At 45.4% G+C, this 20,396-nt stretch overlaps 1 protein-coding gene across 1 annotated transcript in view; it reads left to right on the top strand.

Annotated features, from left to right (window-relative positions):
• NUP210 (nucleoporin 210) overlaps positions 1-20,396 on the top strand; it is a 102,023-nt gene that overhangs the window by 36,512 nt on the left and 45,115 nt on the right. The window contains exons 17-27 of the mRNA XM_069736813.1: positions 4,311-4,503; positions 4,585-4,691; positions 9,047-9,151; positions 10,491-10,592; positions 14,933-15,061; positions 15,277-15,404; positions 15,504-15,639; positions 17,035-17,097; positions 17,197-17,376; positions 17,531-17,611; positions 18,065-18,196. Coding sequence (XP_069592914.1) covers positions 4,311-4,503; positions 4,585-4,691; positions 9,047-9,151; positions 10,491-10,592; positions 14,933-15,061; positions 15,277-15,404; positions 15,504-15,639; positions 17,035-17,097; positions 17,197-17,376; positions 17,531-17,611; positions 18,065-18,196 — 1,356 coding nt within the window. The remainder of the gene's footprint in view (positions 1-4,310; positions 4,504-4,584; positions 4,692-9,046; positions 9,152-10,490; positions 10,593-14,932; positions 15,062-15,276; positions 15,405-15,503; positions 15,640-17,034; positions 17,098-17,196; positions 17,377-17,530; positions 17,612-18,064; positions 18,197-20,396) is intronic.

The following is a 20,396-nucleotide window of genomic DNA, read 5'->3' as shown; positions in this document are numbered from 1 at the left end:
AGTAACATGTTGTGAAGGATCGAGGAACCAGCTGCTAGCCCATGCCCCCTGCGGCCCAGCGCACATAGTCTAACATCAAACTGGTAATTGACATGATCCATCTGCTAATATCTTTTGGCCTACCACTATTTTATTTGCATATCTGACCATTGTATATGTATAACCATTGTGTACATAGTGTATTGTCTAGTGTGCCCTTAAGGCGATTAAATATATAATTTTAACCTTGCGCTGCTCTTTTATCCCAATCCAAGTATCCACACGTCTGTTTCTTGGCTTAACTTTCCATGCTACCGGGGCTGGTTTCTGGCCCGACATAATCCCGTTAATGGACCGGGTTTATATCCAACGAGGAACTCGTGGCAGTCCTACGGGGCTGACCAGTCACTGGTGCTATTGAAAGTGGCCTCTCAGCCAGTCAAGGTTGTGGGCAAGTGTGGTGACATGTCAGTGACTGCATTGGCCACATCCTCTCCCTGGACCTGTTTGGACAAGGTATTTGTATAAAACTGTATCAAGCTGACTTTGCATGTCCCCAGGGGGTGCGGAACGACATGGTGAAAGTGGGAGACCGCATTGCTTAATAAGGATGTCAGGCGGAGTTGCGAGGTGCGGGTTCATCACACCTCCAAATAGAAATGTAGTGTAGTTTTTAAGATTTGCTTTGTTGCTTAACCCTTGTTTAGCAAATGCAGTAACTTGGGTATCAATGGTTACAACCACTAACGACTAACTGTCACTATATGAGTGGTCGTAACCATGGATACCTAAGCTACTGCAATGCCTGCACAGGGTGTATGTGACACGGCAAATCATAAGAACTGTACAACATTTCTAATTGGGAGGTATTTGCTAACATTTTTATTACATCTACTACATATTGGGATAGGATCCTGGAGATGGGAATACGCCTTTACTGCCAAATATCTGAATAAATGTAGTCCTTATGTTGCAGAATAGATTTTTTTTTTTGTCTGAAGCTATGAAAAAAGCATAAAGATAATGCAGTAACTTGAATGAAGTCAGAATCTTTCTTCTCCAGCCAAAAGGTGTGTACCGCACTTGGCGCTTATCCTACCACCAAGTGTTGATCTTGAAGAACACAGATGTGTGTTATCTTTATAGAACTTACATTTATTGGCATTTACACAGAAGGCTTGAAAAACCGGGTGAGCTGTAGTCGTAAAGTACGTCTGTAAGATATGATCTGTAAGCCGTTTCACCTGAGGGTTGATGCTTTGGAACTATCCCTATAAAATTCCTCCCAGGTAAATAAAATGTAGATGGAGTTCCTAGTGTTCACCTTACCTCCACGTGACCCACGTGGCTGTTGAGACCGCAGTTCTAAAAGCGTCCGGTGTTTTCAGATCGGGTGATTCATACTATGATCCAGGCTAGTGAGCTTTCGTCCTCCAGGATCTACTATGGAACCTGGAGGGCCTATTTCCTCTGGTGTGAGGCCAATCACGCTTCACCTATGTCCTTTTCTCTTCCCTCTATTTTGTCCTTCCTCCAGGCAGGACTGGATGCGGGTCTTGCCCTTAGTTCCCTAAAGGGCCAGGTTTCAGCGCTTTCCATCCTCTTCCAGAAGACGTTATCATCCCGACCACAGGTCAAAACTTTCCTCCATGGAAGAGCACATGCTGCTCCTCCGTACAGGGCTCTTGTGGATTCCTAGGATCTCAATCTTGTTCTAGAGGTCCTGAGGGGTCCCCCCTTTGAGCCTCTCCTGGAGGTTTGCTCTATATAATGCTGCACATGGCCCCATACAGATATTTGTCCCATATAATGCTGCACATGGCCCCATAAGATGCTCCATACAGATAATTGCCCCATATAATGCTGCAAATGGCCCCATAAGATTCTTCATACAGATATTTGCCCCATATAATGCTGCACATGGCCCCATAAGATGCTCCATACAGATAATTGCCCCATATAATGCTTCACATGGCCCCATAAGATTTTTCATACAGATATTTGCCCCATATAATGCTGCACATGGCCCCATACAGATATTTGCCCCATATAATGCTGCACATGGCTCCATACAGATAATTGCCCCATATAATGCTGCACATGGCCCCATAAGATGCTCCATACAGATATTTGCCCCATAAGATGCTCCATACAGATAATTGCCCCATATGCTGATGCTACGATTAAAAAAAAAAAAATCACATACTCACCTCTCAGGCCCCCAGCACTTGCTATATTCACCTGCTCCGCGTTCCACCGCCGACCGCCGCTGTGTCTTCCCGTCCCCTGCACCAACATTCAGGCAGAGGGCAGCGCGCACTAATCGCGTCATCGCGCCCTCTGACCTGAGCGTCACTGCAGAGGATGCGGAAGACGCAGCAGCGCCGACGATGCAAAGTTATACTCGCCTGTTCCTGGCGCCGACGCCAGCTTCTTCCTGTAGTGAGCGGTCACATGGTACCGCTCATTACAGTAATGAATATGCAGCTCTACCCCTATGGGAGTGGACTGGGGTCCATATTCATTACTGTAATGAGCGGTACCATGTGACCGCTCACTACAGGAAGAAGCTGCCGGGGAAAAGACGTGCAGGGACCACGCCAGGAGCAGGTGAGTATTATTGCACAGCTCCGCTTCCCCTCCCCTGCCGACCCCTGGGTATGACTCGAGTATAAGCCGAGAGGGTTACTTTCAGCCCAAAAAAGTGGGCTGAAAATCTTGGCTTATACTCGAGTATATACGGTAGCTATCCACGGACAGGTGCAAAAGTCAGACCTGGGTCCTTCTCTGCCTCCATCTATTGAGGTCTGCTGTCACATAGTGAGGTGAGATAGTAAAGTTAGGGACCATCCTGATTGAGTCACCTTGACGTGGTGGGATGGCTTTTATGCTTTTTTTTTTTTTTAATCAAAATATCAACTAAGAACCCTATTAGTTACATGTACGGTTACGATTTACTTGCTAACTGTACGGTATTTTCTGATTGTTTTTTTTAATCTTAACTTTTTTCTGTCTCAGAGAAATTAATCTTTGAAATATTATGCGAATGAGTCGCAAGTGCAGAGGGGTTGAACACTGCGACTCTCGTACCTTATTTCCCACCCTCTGCCTGCCCACCGGTCAGTGACTGACAGGTCCGTCGTCTTTGTGACCTGCCTTCCCTAGCGAGATCTCTTGCCTAGTGCAGTCACTGCCTGGGGCAGCACATGTGCAGACTGATCATCTGGACCTTACTGCGGATGCGCCACCCCAGGCGATGACTGCGCTAGGTGAGACACCCAGATAGGGAAAGCTGGTCGCTGAGACAAGTGACATGTCATGTTTTTATTTTTTTCTGAAGCGTTCTTTGCAGCCTTTTGAGCGCACAGTCCCTAGTTTAGAGAAGTTTCCTTCAGGATCATCTTGGAAGAAGTGACAAGCATGTTCATTTGTCTATTGTGCAGTTTTTTTTTATCTTCCTAAGAGGGAAGAACCTAAAAAAAAAACAACCAAATGCCTAAACTTCATACGAACAGCAAAATTACGGTTATTGCAAGAATTAGGCTGTGTTCATGGGGTAGCAATAAGGATAAATAGTGATATGAATCAAGAGTTCAATTTTCCTATTCTATCTCAAAAAATGGGGAACATGCAAACAAACAAATACACAAAAGTGCTCAATAAAAAGCAGTTGTCATTAAAAAAAAAAGGTTTCGTCTCACCCCTTTGTTGTCCAGGATGAGCCAACCGTCATCTTAGGAGAGAGGGGAGAAGGGTGGTAAATATTTCTAAACAACCCTGTCGTGCCCTGTCTGTCTCCTGTCCTAGCAAGGATAGTCTCCAGGTGTGGTGCTGTCCTTACTAGTGTTCCTTTGTAGCTCTGCGACGCATTTCAGGGGAGTTTCAAGAAATCTTGGGGGTTATTTCAAGTGTCCAAGTTTAGAACCACCATGAAATTGTGGGGACAAAGGTCCTTGAGGGAAACCCTCCCTTGCATGCAAAAGTGCTGCACACTAAACAGAATACTGACTAAGGTCATATTCTGCATTCGTATCAGTTGCAAAAATGCAACATGTGAACATAGCGTGAGAGGTTTTTAAGCCAATTGTGGAAAGAATCCACTCAATGAAAAAAAAAACCTTTGATACAGTTATAAAGAGCAAGGAATTAAGCCTATATACTTAACTGTTCTGCGGTTAAAGGATCAGGGAAGTATGGTATCCACAATATAGATATATATATCTACACACATAAACATTAAAAAAACAATTCAAATTGTGTATGTATAATGATTCTTCAAACCAAGCCCACGATTTACATAATAAATCTCCGTACCATTTATTGTGTCCTAGATTCCAGTTTCCAACTATCGGAATCAGTTACTGCAGTTGTCGGCCTACGATCACCAGGGAAGAAAGTTTGACAACTTTTCCTCTTTGGCTGTGGAGTGGGAATCCTCTAAGATGGCATTGGCCAACTTTGATCTTTTTAAACCCATGGAATATAGCCAGAAAGAAGATGGTAGTGGTCAGAGGAAGATGCACGGTATTCCGCCCATTCATGTTTTCCATGTGACTGATCTGTAACCAGGACGCTATGAGATCTCATTTACGGTCATTGTTTTAGGTCTGAACACGGTTCATGTTCATCAAGTATCCGGGACAGCAGTTATTACCGCCAAAGCAAATAATTACCAGGAATCTCATCTCCAAGCCGCCAATGTCAAAACACTGGTAAGTCTCAAAAGCCTTTGTAGTCTTTGTGATTATTATAAATGATCCCATTGTTCTGTGTAATGCAGAATATGCAATCAGGCATGCAGGTACAAGATTTTTAATTTTAACCGTTTCACCCACCTTGCCGTATCTGCAGCCGTCACACTCTGTGTGTGCGTGTATGAAGCTGGGCTCAGGTTCTCTTTGCTGCCATACTGGTCCAGCTATGAAGCTAAGCCTTATATGTATGACCGGGTTTCATAGGAGAATGTCAGTTTACCTATATACTTCAATTATGTAACATTGAGTATATAATCTAAGTTGTTAAGTGGTCTTAACATGGGGGGGACTAAAAAAAATTAGTTTCCTTCTCGCATCATTGGGGGACACAGGTAACCATGGGTGTATGCTGCTGTCTCTAGGAGGCTGACACTATGCAAATAAAGAAGAAGTAACTCCTCCCCGGCAGTATACACCCTCCGACAGGCACCAGACAACTCAGTTTTTGCTTAGTGTCTGTAGGAGGCGGACCTGGATCTAACACCAGATCCGCTTTATCTTTTCTTTCAGGGATTTTGTGTGTGTTATTAATCATTTTCCCTTTCTTTTTCAGATTCATTTCTCTGGGTTGCAGGGTGCAGTTTTCTCACCCTGTTTTCCCCACATTATGCGGCCGAGAGAGCAGTGTGGTTTCACCCACATCGCCCACTCTCGGACCCGCTGGGCAGGACTTCGTTCCCTGTCACCCTTACGGGTGTTCAGGGTGATCTTTGGTAGCCAGTCCTCGCCCTTTCCCCTCCTCATCCCGCTCCTCGGAATGGGCTGAGAGGAAGACGGTGGTCATCTGCGGTGACCTCCCCCCCTTTTTTAAGGGGTTGACGCCGTCTTCTGCGCCGGCCGGAATGGTGCGGGAAGGAGGATCCCTCTGCCAGGACCCTTCCTACCCTCCAAGGGCTCCTGACGCGATCCTCAGCTACAAGGACTACTCTTCAATCAGGTACTCAAGACATCCTCCCCTGCCCCGGCCAGTCGCCTACCAGGCGCGCCTACCGTGTCCGCAGCGATTGCCCTTCTGTAGCGCTCGCCGCCGTAGCGTTCTCGAGCCCCAATCAGACACTTTTTCAAATTTCGCTCCTGTTTTCTTTTGGAGCGCGCTGTCTCGGCCCTCTTTTTCCTGGTAGACTTTGGCCCGGCAGGCCACGCCCCTTCTTTCGTCTTACCCAGTGCGTTTCTCCCCAGCTCTGGGCACGCCTCCTCTGGATTCCAGCGCCAGCATTCTCAGGCGGGCCACGCCCTTCCAAGCGTTCAGCCTATCGAGCCCTTGGTTTCTTTTCAGCCCGCCACACCCACTTCCAGCGCGCTCGATACATGCGCCGATTCCAGCAGCCCCCGCTTCACTGGCGCCTTCTCCCTGGATACCTCTTCTAGGCGGGGCACACATTCTACTGCGCTGCCGCTATCGCTTGGAGTCTGGTATGCTTTGCTCTGCTCCTTCCCTGGCCTTTACTTCCCTAAGCAGCATCGCCTTCGGGATCCTGCTTCAGCTATCATTTACTCTCTACCTATGCCCAACCCTGCAGGGGCCCCTGGCTATATTCCTACGGTCACTCACTACGCTTGTGCCCGCTGTAAGAAAAAGTGGGCTTCAGGCCAGTCTCCTTTCTGTCCATCCTGCAGTCCTTCCACCATGTCCGTACCTCAGGAAGTCCCTAATGCTCGGGATGAGTGCACTCTCCCGGAGTGGGCTGTTGCCATGTCTCAGTCAGTGTCTGACTTGACTAAAGTGTCTCAGTCCCTGGTTCAGGTCCTAGAACATATTCCGCTTCTAACTACTGCCACCAGTGCCACGAACGCCTCACACGGCGATTCGCTCGCACCTGACCAAGACCCTCATAGGGGCAGACTTGAGAAAAGATCCAGGAAGTTCACCAGATCACACTGCATCAGCCGGAATAACCCTCTCTACCCGTTCCCCCTCCGGGGACGTCGGGTCAGATTCAACCGGTCCGCATTCAGTCGGACAACGCCACGGCGGTGGCTTACATAAACCACCAGGGAGGGACTCTCAGCAAGCAGGTCATGAAGGAGGTGGCAAAGATTCTACGGTGGGCAGAGATTCACGTCCCCTCCATATCGGCTGTCCACATCCCAGGGGTGGACAATTGGGAAGCAGTCTTCCTCAGTCGTCAGGGACTCATGTCGGGCGAGTGGGCTCTTCTCCTCGCCGTCTTCGACCAAATTTGTCAAATGTGGGGCGTTCCGGATGTCGACCTAATGGCCTCCCGAACAAACCGCAAGGTTCCCCAGTATGTATCCAGGTCTCGGGATCCGATGGCCGTCGAGTGCGACGCCCTCTTGATCTTGTGGGCTCCGTTTCAGATGCCTTATCTGTTTCCTCCTCTTCCCTTGATCCCAAGGGTCGTAAAAAAGATAAAGGCAGAGGGGGTTCCTGTTCTCCTAGTAGCTCCAGACTGGCTTCGGAGGGTGTGGTATGCGGAGCTAGTGAACATGCTGTCGGACGTCGTCTGGAGACTTCCAGACCGTCCGGATCTTCTATCGCAAGGACCCCTCTTCCACCCGAATTCTCGGTCTCTGAATTTAATGGTATGGCCGTTGAGGCCGCGGTCCTGAAGGACACAGGCTTTTCCCACAGCGTCCTACAAACCATGATAAAAGCTAGGAAACTGGCATCTTCGTGTATCTACCATAGATGTTGGAAGGCCTTTTTGTTATGATGCGATAACAGTTAGTTCCCTATGGTCTTTTCCCTTCCTTCAGTCCTTAGTTTCTTTCAAACGGGTCTCGATTTAGGCCTCTCCCTGAGCACTTTAAATGGTCAGGTTTCCGCTCTGTCCATCCTCTTTCAAAGAGACCTGGCTTCCCTTCCCCAGGTGAGGACCTTCCTTCAGGGTGTCGCTCATATAGCGCCTCCTTACCATCCTCCGGTCGAACCTTGGGATCTCAACCTCATACTCGGCGCCCTCCAAAGTGTGCCTTTCGAACCGATTCAGGTCATTTCCCTTTCCTTTCTTTCTTGAAAAGTGGCCTTCTTGGTCTCCATCACCTCGATTAGGAGAGTCTCCGAGTTGGCGGCGTTGTCCTGTCGTTCTCCCTTCCTGATTTTACACCATGATAAAGTGGTCCTTCAGCCTGTTCCCTCCTTTCTACCAAAGGTAGTTTCGGCTTTTCACATCAATGAGGACATCGTCCTTCCTTCCTTGTGCCCTTCCGCAGTTCATCCTTTGGATAAATCTCTCCACAAGCTGGATTTTGTCAGGGCTATACGAGTCTATCTGTCCAGAACTGCTTCTTTTCGCCAGTGCGATCCTCTTAGTTATCTCGGAAGGTCGTCGGAGTGGGGCTCCCCACCTCTAAATCCATAATTGCTCGTTGGATCCGTTCGACGGTTCTGGAGGCATACCGTGTCCATAATAAACAGCCTTCTCCGGGGTGAGTGCTCACTCTACCCGGGCTGTGGGAGCTTCCTGGGCAGTTCGTCACCAAGCTTTGGCCTCTCAGGTTTGCAAGGCCGCAACGTGGTCGTCCATTCATACCTTCGTAAAGTTCTATAAGGTGCACACTCAGGCTTCTGCGGACGCAGGCCTGGGTAGGAAGATACCTCAGGCGGCGGTTTCTCACTGGCCGACCTAAGTCTCCTCTCTACATATTATTCCCACCCTAAGGACTGCTTTTGGACGTCCCATGGTTACCTGTGTCCCCCAATGAGGCGAGAAAGAAAGAGGGATTTTTGGTTCTTCCAGTAAAATCTTTCTTGGAGCCTTCATTGGGGGACACAGCACCCTCCCTTTATGTTGTACCGTGTTGGCCGATGTGCCGTTGTTTTGGGTTGGTACATAGGTTGTTTATTTTTACCTATTCCTACGACTGCTTTTGCACCAACTGAGTTGCCTGGTGCCTGTCGGAGGGTGTATACTGCCGGGGAGGAGTTATATTTTTCTGATTTGCATAGTGTCAGCCTCCTAGCGACAGCAGCATACACTCATGGTTACCTGTGTCCCCCAATGAAGGCTCCAAGAAAGAGATTTTACGGTAAGAACCAAAGATCCCTCTTTTAAGAAGTAAAAAAAAATACAGAAATGAAAGACAAAACATGAAATGGTTTAAACTGTGCATTATACAAACTAAAAAAACTAAATTGTCATTCTTTTTGGTTGCCGCATTTCCATTGCAATTACACAGTGCTGGGCACAGAAGTCTGTAAATATATTACCTGTGTGCAGTCTTCCCCTCTAACTAATATATTCTGGGATTTTGTAGTTATCGCGCCTTCTGTCTATGCTGATTTTCCAGATTTGTGATCTAGTTTTTTGTCTGATATTTTGCACTTCAGTTAATTGTCTCTTCTGTTCCAGTCCAAATCACTCGCACCAGTTGCCGCCAGTTTAGAGCTTCTTCTCGTGGAGGATGTGAGAGTAAACCCTGGATCAATTTCCATCTATAATCATCCGGATGTCACGGTGAGGTTTGGATGAATATGACGGCTAGCCCTGCGGACTAAATTGAAAAAGAACAGACAAACTTGATCTGATCTTAAAGGGGTTGTCCAGGCATGGGGCTCAAGTGGCTGTCACCATATGTGGCTGCAAGATTTGTGAATCCGCACACTGCGTGCTGTCAGGATTCTCCGGTGCCAGGAGCAGGTGATCATGTGATAGCTAGTATGCAATTTGCCTACATCCGGCCACATTCCAACTAGATGTGTCCAAGCACAATCAATTCACTTGTATTGAATGAGGCCATGCATGTCTAGTCGGCACATGACCGCATGTATGCAAAACACATATTTGTAGTCCTTCCTTCCCAGCACCAGAGTCCTGACAGCTCACAGTGTACACTTTGTGAGGATTCACAAGTCTGCATATCACTTTTTATTTTAAGAAAACAGAATGCAGCCATAGACAGATGATTTTACCAAATCACATTAATTAGAATAATTGCCCAGAAGAGCTCCTAGTCACACCATAAAGGACCTGATCAGGGTCGAACATCTGGAACTGGAAATCCCGGCATACACGGTGGAGTCAAATCCTGGCATACACGGTGGAGTCTCGCAAACCACTTTTGTCCCCCATACTGGCATAGTACGAGATCTAGCATTTTTAACTAAAAAAAAGTGAGAATAAGAAAATTGTAAACCCATGTGGGGGTAATGTGTCCCTCAAGGCACTAATGAACTGATACCGAAAAGGGGAGAAAAAAATGTGCCAGGAGAAATTAAAATAATTAAATATTTATTTAATTAAAATATCATTTTATTAGTGCAGATATTTAAAAAAACACATAGGGAATATTTAAAAAAAAAATCTACAGACACACAGATAAAAAAGCTGGGTAAGTGAGGAATACTCTGGGACTGTGGGGACCCTGGAAATTGAATATTGGGTTGAACTGTAATATATAAGATGGCAAAAAATGCTACTTATATTGAGGAGTCTCTAGTTGTTCCATATAAAGTCACAATAGAATAAGAGCCGACAGTATGGATAATAAGAGTATGACCCACAGTGCATATAGAATATAATGTTTCACAGTGCTACGTCAGTAGACAGATAAAAGGGGGAGGAGAAAATAATACCCCAATGCAAATAAAGCGTATTACATATGATACCAAACATTATAGGCAGAGATACTCGCCCACCAGGCACTCGACGCGCGTTTCACAGTTGCTGACGAAGCAACTGAATCGGGTGTCAGGTGGGTGAGTATCTCTGCCTATAATGTTTGGTACGTGCAGGGATGGCCTGTTTATTATGGGTTTTTGTTTTATGTAAAAAAGTTTTTTTGTTTTTTTTTCAGGCTGAATTCACAATTTTAGAGGGATCAGGATATTTCTTTATTAACAGCAGTGTTCCTAATATTATTAACACAGTTTTTCAAGAATCAAAAGGCACCGTGACGGTGAGTACAGTTGCGTTTGCCAGATGTCAAATTGCTCACTTACTAAACATAAGGGCTATTTCTCCCATTGGAGAGAAGCACAAGGGTGTATGTCTAATAAAGTACAGCTACAATTGTATTTTCCAATTGCTTTTCCGCAGTTTTATGTAACTTTATAGAACTTTAGGTTCTCTGAGTGTTTGGTCCATGCACCAAATGTATTCATGGAGCTTCAATCACCTAACTGGGGACCAAAAAATGTCCTTTTTGGCCTCCTCCTGGCCAGTATATCAGCATACCTTTATTGTACTATATGGAAAAGTTTTTTTTGTTTTTTTTTCGTACAGTCACACTGAAATGTAATATACTGTATTTCCACGTCTCTTCCATACCAGTAGTGGGCACTGGGTCTTTGACCGAGCAGACCTTAAAGGGAACCTGTCACCCCCAAAATCGAGGGTGAGGTAAGCCCACCGGCATCAGGGGCTTATCTACAGTGGGGCAAAAAAGTATTTAGTCAGTCAGCAATAGTGCAAGTTCCACCACTTAAAAAGATGAGAGGCGTCTGTAATTTACATCATAGGTAGACCTCAACTATGGGAGACAAACTGAGAAAAAAAAATCCAGAAAATCACATTGTCTGTTTTTTTTAACAATTTATTTGCATATTATGGTGGAAAATAAGTATTTGGTCAGAAACAATCAATCAAGATTTCTGGCTCTCACAGACCTGTAACTTCTTCTTTAAGAGTCTCCTCTTTCCTCCACTCATTACCTGTAGTAATGGCACCTGTTTAAACTTGTTATCAGTATAAAAAGACACCTGTGCACACCCTCAAACAGTCTGACTCCAAACTCCACTATGGTGAAGACCAAAGAGCTGTCAAAGGACACCAGAAACAAAATTGTAGCCCTGCACCAGGCTGGGAAGACTGAATCTGCAATAGCCAACCAGCTTGGAGTGAAGAAATCAACAGTGGGATCAATAATTAGAAAATGGAAGACATACAAGACCACTGATAATCTCCCTCGATCTGGGGCTCCACGCAAAATCCCACCCCGTGGGGTCAGAATGATCACAAGAACGGTGAGCAAAAATCCCAGAACCACGCTGGGGGACCTAGTGAATGAACTGCAGAGAGCTGGGACCAATGTAACAAGGCCTACCATAAGTAACACACTACGCCACCATGGACTCAGATCCTGCAGTGCCAGACGTGTCCCACTGCTTAAGCCAGTACATGTCCGGGCCCGTCTGAAGTTTGCTAGAGAGCATTTGGATGATCCAGAGGAGTTTTGGGAGAATGTCCTATGGTCTGATGAAACCAAACTGGAACTGTTTGGTAGAAACACAACTTGTCGTGTTTGGAGGAAAAAGAATACTGAGTTGCATCCATCAAACACCATACCTACTGTAAAGCATGGTGGTGGAAACATCATGCTTTGGGGCTGTTTCTCTGCAAAGGGGCCAGGACGACTGATCCGGGTACATGAAAGAATGAATGGGGCCATGTATCGTGAGATTTTGAGTGCAAACCTCCTTCCATCAGCAAGGACATTGAAGATGAAACGTGGCTGGGTCTTTCAACATGACAATGATCCAAAGCACACCGCCAGGGCAACGAAGGAGTGGCTTCATAAGAAGCATTTCAAGGTCCTGGAGTGGCCTAGCCAGTCTCCAGATCTCAACCCTATAGAAAACCTTTGGAGGGAGTTGAAAGTCTGTGTTGCCAAGCGAAAAGCCAAACACATCACTGCTCTAGAGGAGATCTGCATGGAGGAATGGGCCAACATACCAACAACAGTGTGTGGCAACCTTGTGAAGACTTACAGAAAACGTTTGACCTCTGTCATTGCCAACAAAGGATATATTACAAAGTATTGAGATGAAATTTTGTTTCTGACCAAATACTTATTTTCCACCATAATATGCAAATAAATTGTTAAAAAAACAGACAATGTGATTTTCTGGATTTTTTTTTTCTCAGTTTGTCTCCCATAGTTGAGGTCTACCTATGATGTAAATTACAGACGCCTCTCATCTTTTTAAGTGGTGGAACTTGCACTATTGCTGACTGACTAAATACTTTTTTGCCCCACTGTACATCATTCTGTAATGCTGTAGATAAGCCCCCCGATGTATCCTAAAAGAGGTGAGATTAAACTCACCCAGGGGCGGTCCCGGTGCTGGTTCGGTCCGGCGCCTCCTATCTTCATCAGATGACATCCTCTTCTGGTCTTCACGCTGCGGCTCCGGCGCAGGCGTACTTTGTCTGCCCTCAAGAGCAAAGTACTGTAGTGCGCAAGCGCCGGGAAAGGTCAGAGAGGCCCGACGCCTGCGCACTGCAGTACTTTGCTCTGCCCTCAACAGGGCAGACAAAGTACGCCTGTGCCGGAGCCACAGCGTGAACACCAGAAGAGGACGTCATCGTAAGAAGATGGGCGGCCCCCGACCGCGACGCCCATCCGATCGGACAGACCGCTCCTGGGTGAGTATATTCTAACCTTTTTTTCCTCATCTTTTGGGATACATCAGGGGCTTATCTACAGCATTACAGAATGCTGTAGATAAGCCCCTGATGCCGGTGTGCTTAGCTCACCGTTGATTTTGGGGGTGACAGATTCCCTTTAAATTTTGGGCACTTTAGTGTGGACTATCTGCACTTTGACCCCACTGTCAGGGTGGGGACAGTCTGTAGGACAGGGAATTATGTATACAGTTATTTTCTTAACTTGCCTCTGAAAAACCTGTCTTTGCCCACTGAGCCTCCCAGCTGGCCTTTGGCTGTCTAAAAACAATTCCCCATCCTCCCTTGTTGAAGGGAATTTATGCATAAAATATGTCTCCATTACTGAGATAGGAAATGACAGTTGGTGCTCATAAAGTTCTTTGGTGGGAGGAGCTAGATGCAGACATTGTGCTGGAAGTTCTACTGAAACAGTTCTCGATAGAACCTTATGGGTATGTGCACACGATGCGGATTTTGCTGCGGATCTGCAGCAGTTTCCCATGAGTTTACAGTTCAATGTAAACCTATGGGAAACCAAAAAACGCTGTGCTCATGCTGCGGAAAAAAACGCACTGAAACGCAGCGGTTTACATTCCGCAGCATGTCACTTATTTCTGCGTATTCCGCAGCGATTTTACAATTGCTCCAATAGAAATCCGCAGTTGTAATACCGCAGTGAAATCCGCAGAAAAACCACTGTAAATTCGCGATAAATCCGCAGCGGTTTTACACTGCGGATTTATCATATCTGCTGCGGAAAAATCTGCAGTAGACCAGAATACGTGTGCACATAGCCTATGAGCGCCAACTGTCATCTCCCATCTCTGTAAATGGAAAAATCTGTGTTCACTGAAGACAAATTTTCCCAGAGAATTGTCATTTTTAATAATGAAACATCAGTCCTGGAGGAGAAAGAGGCAGATTTCTCTGATAAAATATTATAAATTCTCTTTTTTTTCACATATACAACAGTACCCCAATGCGAGTAAAGCTTATTACAAATTAGATACCAAACATTATAGGCAGAGATACTCACTCCACCAGGCACCCGGCGCGCGTTTCACAGTTGCTGACGAAGCAACTGTGAAACGTGCGTCGGGTGTCTGGTGGAGTGAGTATCTCTGCCTATAATGTTTGGTTCTCTGCCTATAATGTTTGGTACGTGCAGGAATGGCATGTTTGTTAGGGGTTCTCATGAAATAAGAATTAAAATGACGGCTATAATCTATGGGGTAAACCTACCGGTAATTGTTCAGTTTTCCTGCAGCGCCACCACAGGGGAAATGAAGCATTACAAAATGATCATTCAAATCAATGGGTTGTCTGTAAAATACTGGACAGGTCCTGAAGAGCAAAAGATAATACTGGCAAATCCTCTTCACTCTGGCCAAAAAATGCTGATCTCGGGATTCCCCAATTGAATAACATTGGTCGTTTTTTTTTTTTTTCACGGACAGTAATTGGACCTAAAATACGGTGGCGTGAACGAGCCCCTAGAGTGAGTGTGTCCTTTTAGGAGACACTACATCACATATATTGTTTAGTCCTCGAGTTTTACATTTATTATTTATACACTCCTTTTATATTCCCTTATTTATAAATGTTATTTTATTCATTTTCTTGCCGTGTACCCCTTTGTTATAGGGCTTTTGGTATGTAATTACCATTTCAGTTGTTGTTTAGTCTCTTTTCTATATGAAAATACATAGAGCTGCATTTATTAAATCCACTAAATCAATGTGTTTTTATTGTAGACATCGCATTCTCTGCAGGTAGGCTGTAATGGTCTTCGCTGTTAATGGTCACGACTTTTAGACCTGCACTTGTTTTATGACTTAATATGTCTTTCAGGTTTATCCTTTGCGTCCAGGAACATTATCAGTCATGGTTTACGACCTATGTCTCGCCTTCCCTGCGCCGGCCGCAGTTAGCGTTCACGTGTCGGATATTCTCCAGGTGGATGTTAGGGTGGTGGACAAGGTAATATCATTGATTTGTGGTCATTACGTTGCTCCTTGGCTAGGCTATATTTATGAAACCCGCAATTTTACACTTTAACTAAAAACCAAACCACTAATACAATGCCTTTTTGCAAAAAAACAAAACAAAAAACAAACCCGAAAACAAACACATTTGTTTAATAAGTTGTCCATGAAATATGAAAAGTTTTAACAAAGTTTCTTCAAATTATACAGGTAGAAATTGGGAAGACTGTTAAAGCCTATGTGAGGGTCCTGGACTCTTCTCAGAAACCGTTTCCTGCTAAATATTTTGCTTATATGAATTTGGAGTTGGGATCGTCCTCGCAGATTGTGTCAATCAAGTCAGTGTGTTCTAGAGTTTTCCTAAGAATCCTTGGAAAATACATGATAATTGATTGTGCAATTCATTTATTGTGTTTTTTTTTTTTTTTTACTTTCAGGGCCCTGAGCGAGAAAGTGGATGATGTTACTGCTGTCTTTGCTGTCCGTGGTCTGGCCATAGGTCAGACGAGTCTCACTGCATCTGCTGTGGACAAAGGCGCTAACAAAATTGACTCTTCACCCAAATCATTAGAGGTAAATTGTGTTGGCTAGGTATTGGTTTGGATCTTGCTTTTCGTAGGAAGTAGTGATGAGAGAACGTACTCGGATAAGGTGTTATCTAAGAGTGCTAACCAAGTGACTTCGGCGTGCTCGAATAAAATGTTTGAGTCCCTGCTGTTGCATGTCTCGCGGCTGTTCAGCAGTCACAGCACAATGCAGGCTGGCAATTCAGCTGCCTCTGCTGACGTCATGTCGACAAACCATCGACTTATTTTCTGTTCTGTTGACGTAATGTGACTTTCGATGTCATTGTGATAGACAACCGCCTCTCCCAGTTTGACAGCCAGATCCTCACTGCCTATCAGCATTACGTCAACAGAGCAGAGCGGAAAAGAAGCTGCCATGTGACGTCAGCAGAGGCAGCTGAATTACCGGCACAGAGCGGTCTGTCCGAACTGCGACAACACGCAGGTAGGTAGCAAATACCTACCTGCCTGTTCTTTCTTAGGCACATTTTTTTTTTCAAAGTCCTGGATATCTCCTTTTAAAGGGAGTCTGTCACCCCCAAAATCGTATATTTGTGCTGCGGCCACCGGCATCAGGGGCTTATTTACAGCATTCTGTAATGCTGTAGATAAGCCCCCGATGTATCCTGAAAGATGAGAAATAAAGGTTATATTATACTCACCCAGGGGCAGTCCCGCTGCGGTCCGGGTCCGATGGGCCTCCCATCTTCATCAGATGACGTCATCTTCTTGTCTTCTTGCCGTGGCTCCGGCGCAGGCAAAAGGTCAGAGAGGCCCGGCGCCTGCGCACTGCAGTACTTTGCTCTGCCCTCAACAGGGCAGACAAAGTACGCCTGCATTGGAGCCGCAGCGTGAATACAAGAAGAGGACGTCATCTGATGAAGATGGGAGGCACCGGACCGGAATGTGACGCCCATCGGACCCGGACCGCAGCGGGACCGACCCTGGGTGAGTAAAATCTAACCTCTTTTTCTCATCTTTCAGGATACATTGGGGGCTTAGCTACAGCATTACAGAATGCTGTAGATAAGCCCCTGATGCCGGTGGCCGCACGTCATATGTGATTTTGCGGGTGACAGACTCCCTTTTAAATAAAAAATAAAACTATGTAAGTTTAGTATTGTAGAAATAGTACTGACCTGGGAGAATCATGTTTCCAGGTCATTTTTACCACGCAATGAAGTTCATAAAAACAAAACTGAAAAAACTATGGCAGAATTGAATTTTTAACCATTTTTTTTATAGTGAAAAAGTAGTAGGGAATCAGAAACTAGAACGCAAGAATGGAAAAAAATTGCGGTGTTAATGGATTAAATGACTTACAAATATATGTTTGACTATTTTATAGCCTACAGATACTTCAAACTATGGTGGATCTAATGTTTTGTTCCTTATGTCACAGGTATTCCCTCCTTTTCGACTTCTGCCTAGACGAATCGTGCTACTCATTGGGGCTTCCATGCAGGTGCTTATTTGGGGAATGTAAATTTGGGTGATTTATGATCTTTCAAGGGTTCCTAAAATCTGATTTATGTATTGAAACATTGAATCTGCGTTCATCTAGATAACGTCAGAAGGAGGCCCACAACCCCAGTCCAACATCCTCTTCTCCATCACGGATGATGCCGTAGCCTCGGTAAGCGGTAATGGATTGGTGAAAGGAGCAAAAATTGGAAATGTTACCGTGACCGGCGTCATCCAAGCCGTTGATGCGGAATCTGGAAAAGTGGCGATCGTTTCCGAGGTAAAGAGATCCTTGTTTAATAGAATGGGCGATCAGGTAATGATTACAGGGAAAGCCAACCACCGACTACGGCTTTTCTGTGTTCATGACATCACTAAATTTTTCCTGTATTTATGAGCATTTGTTTACCTCTTTTTTTCATTTTTTTTTAAAGGATAAAGTACAAGTTGAAGTAGTTCAACTCTCTGGTGTCCGGATTCACGCCCCGGTCACCAGGATGAAGAGCGGCACACAGGTAGGTAGTAATGACGCAGTGACTGGACAAGCACTGATAAGATAACATGAAAAAGAGAAAACGGGCTGGGGATCTCACATAGGTGACGCAAGGAAGTTCTGGACTGTGGATCTGCTAATGTACCGTCCCCTCTGAGAAGATGACCTGCGCGGGGAGTGATCCCATCTGTGTCAGATTTCCAGCAAGAAGGGGGATTAAATAAAACTGAAAAAGATAAACTTCATGAACTTTTATTTTCTGTTGTCGCTGATCCAGATGAAAAACGAATGTATGAATTGTTCCATTAAACTCTATAGTGTCTGTGTGCTTTCTCCTTTAAAACGGGACTGAAAAGCCTTATAAAAAGTGATGTGTGAATATGCTCTTACATTGTTATATAATTTTTTTTAGTAGGAAATTAGTATATCTACAAATAAATGTTTTATGCCAATATTGTGCTTTTTTTTCTGACAGATGCCGGTTTACGTAATGGGAATGTCCAGTAGCCAAACCCCATTCTCATTTGGTAATGCTGTTCCTGGTCTTACTTTCCACTGGTCTGTGATAAAACGGGATTTCATAGAGTTGAAGAGCAGGCACGATGAGGTAAGGACAGGTTTGTGCTAGAAATACAGGTTTTAACCTCTTAACGACGAGCGCAGTTAATGTATGGTGCTTTTCAGGAGCAGATATAAGGAGCAGGCTCAGAACCTGAAAACAAATATGAATATGGAATTTGCTCAAAGGGGTTTTGTCACCACAGCAATCATTGTAAAATAGGAAATAATGAATAACACAAACATTTTAACAAGAGTGAGGCTAGTGACTTCCAATCCAGTTAAAAATGTCACCCATAGAGCAGAGTACCCCTACAATAGCAGCTTGCATATTTCACCTACAGAGACATATGTTTTACTTCAGTAGCGCACAATAGAGCAGCTACAGATAGAAAGCTCGTAGTTTGATTCTGTATACAGATAGTGGTCCACCACGAGGTTTGCTACCGCCAGTCCCATCGACTTTGCCTTGTGACGCCTCTCCAGTGCTGTTGCCTTTGGGACGCAGGAGCCCGAAGTGTTTCCTTTTGGAAAAAAAAAAAAAACTTCAACTAGGGATAATGGGCTTGTACTCAGTTTCTAGTTTTTTGTTCGAACTGGGGCCATGAATAAGAGGGGACCCGGGGGAACACAACGTTCAGGAGCTGGAGGCACTCAGCCATCCAATCTCAAACCACCCACAGGTGGGTTTGCAGACAAAACACTGGAAACTGAGAATCTTGTCTCTATTCCAGAGAGGCAACCAGATAAACATGTACCACATCCAGTGAAGGCAGCAGTAAAGCAAATTAACCACGTCTCAGCTGAGTCAGCAGCTGATATTGCGAGACAGAATAGCCATCCCTGACAATTTAGAGGCTCTGTAATTGGAATGAGTAGTGAACTTTGGGCCCATCCACAAACGTACAGTAAAATAATTTTTTAGGCACACTACTTGTACAGACATGGCTGCAGAGTACACAGAGGCTTTTGGGCAAAGTACCCCCACGGAAGCAAATTTCACCCACGGAGCATGTTTCCACACTTATGCCACAGAAGCTGATAAATTTCACCCACAGAGCAAGGGGCACAGTACTCCCGACAGCTCCCAAATATCTGCTCCAGTAGTGTACATTCCAAATGCCACTGGCGAAAAGCTTGTAGTATGATCTTGGATCGAGCTGGCAGTCAAGTTAAAAAAAAAAAAAAAAAATTTCACCCCAGAGCCTTTTTCCACGTTTCACGCACAGAAGCTGATAAGAAATTTCACACACAGACAATGGCACACAGTAACCCCACAGGCATGGTTGCAGAGTGCACGCAGCGACTAAAGGCACATTATTCACACAGATATGGGTTAAAGAATACACACAATGGCTTTTGGCACAGTACTATCACAGACTTTGGTGAAAGAATACACACACCGGCTTTTGGCACAGTACCATCACAGACATGATTGCCTAAGAGTAGAAAAATAGGTTTGCTCACACATCACTCTCTTGGTTATGCCCGGTACTATCACAGACACTGCGCAATACTGTAAAACTGCGCAATACTGTCCCTTACTACAGCTGCATCCTGCCCCTACGCTAAGCAGAGTAGAAATAAAAAGTAAAGATCTTAAACCAGGATGAACAGGTCCACGTGGAGGAGGTAGCCAACACAGTTTTTTTTATTTTTTTTATTTGTGGATGAGGCCCCGAAATGAAACGAATGGCAAATAGCGTTGAAGACTGGCTGGGTGCGGCTTTTATAGTTGTCTAGTCATCCAAAGGTATGGAGAAGTCCTGTGGGACCCACGCCTGGTTAATTTTAACCCCTTCCCGACCTTTGACGCCACGTAGGCGTCATGAAAGTCGGTGCCAATCCGACCAATGACGCCTATGTGGCGTCATGGAAAGATCGCGTCCCTGCAGATCGGGTGAAAGGGTTAACTCCCATTTCACCCGATCTGCAGGGACAGGGGGAGTGGTAGTTTAGCCCAGGGGGGGTGGCTTCACCCCCTTGTGGCTACGATCGCTCTGATTGGCTGTTGAAAGTGAAACTGCCAATCAGAGCGATTTGTAATATTTCACCTATTATAACGGGTGAAATATTACAATCCATCCATGGCCGATGCTGCAATATCATCGGCCATGGCTGGAAATACTAATGTGCCCCCACCCCACCGATCGCCCCCCCAGCCCCCCGATCTGTCCGGTACACTGCTCCGGCTCCCCTCCGTCCTGTGCTCCGCTCCCCCCTGTGCTCTTGTCCGCTCCCCCCGTGCT

This window comes from Ranitomeya imitator, chromosome 8 (genome assembly GCF_032444005.1).
Source record: "Ranitomeya imitator isolate aRanImi1 chromosome 8, aRanImi1.pri, whole genome shotgun sequence".
In the NCBI taxonomy this organism is placed as follows: domain Eukaryota; kingdom Metazoa; phylum Chordata; class Amphibia; order Anura; family Dendrobatidae; genus Ranitomeya; species Ranitomeya imitator.
The sequence above is the reverse complement of the archived record's forward strand: the minus strand, read 5'-3'. Positions and strand labels throughout refer to the sequence as shown.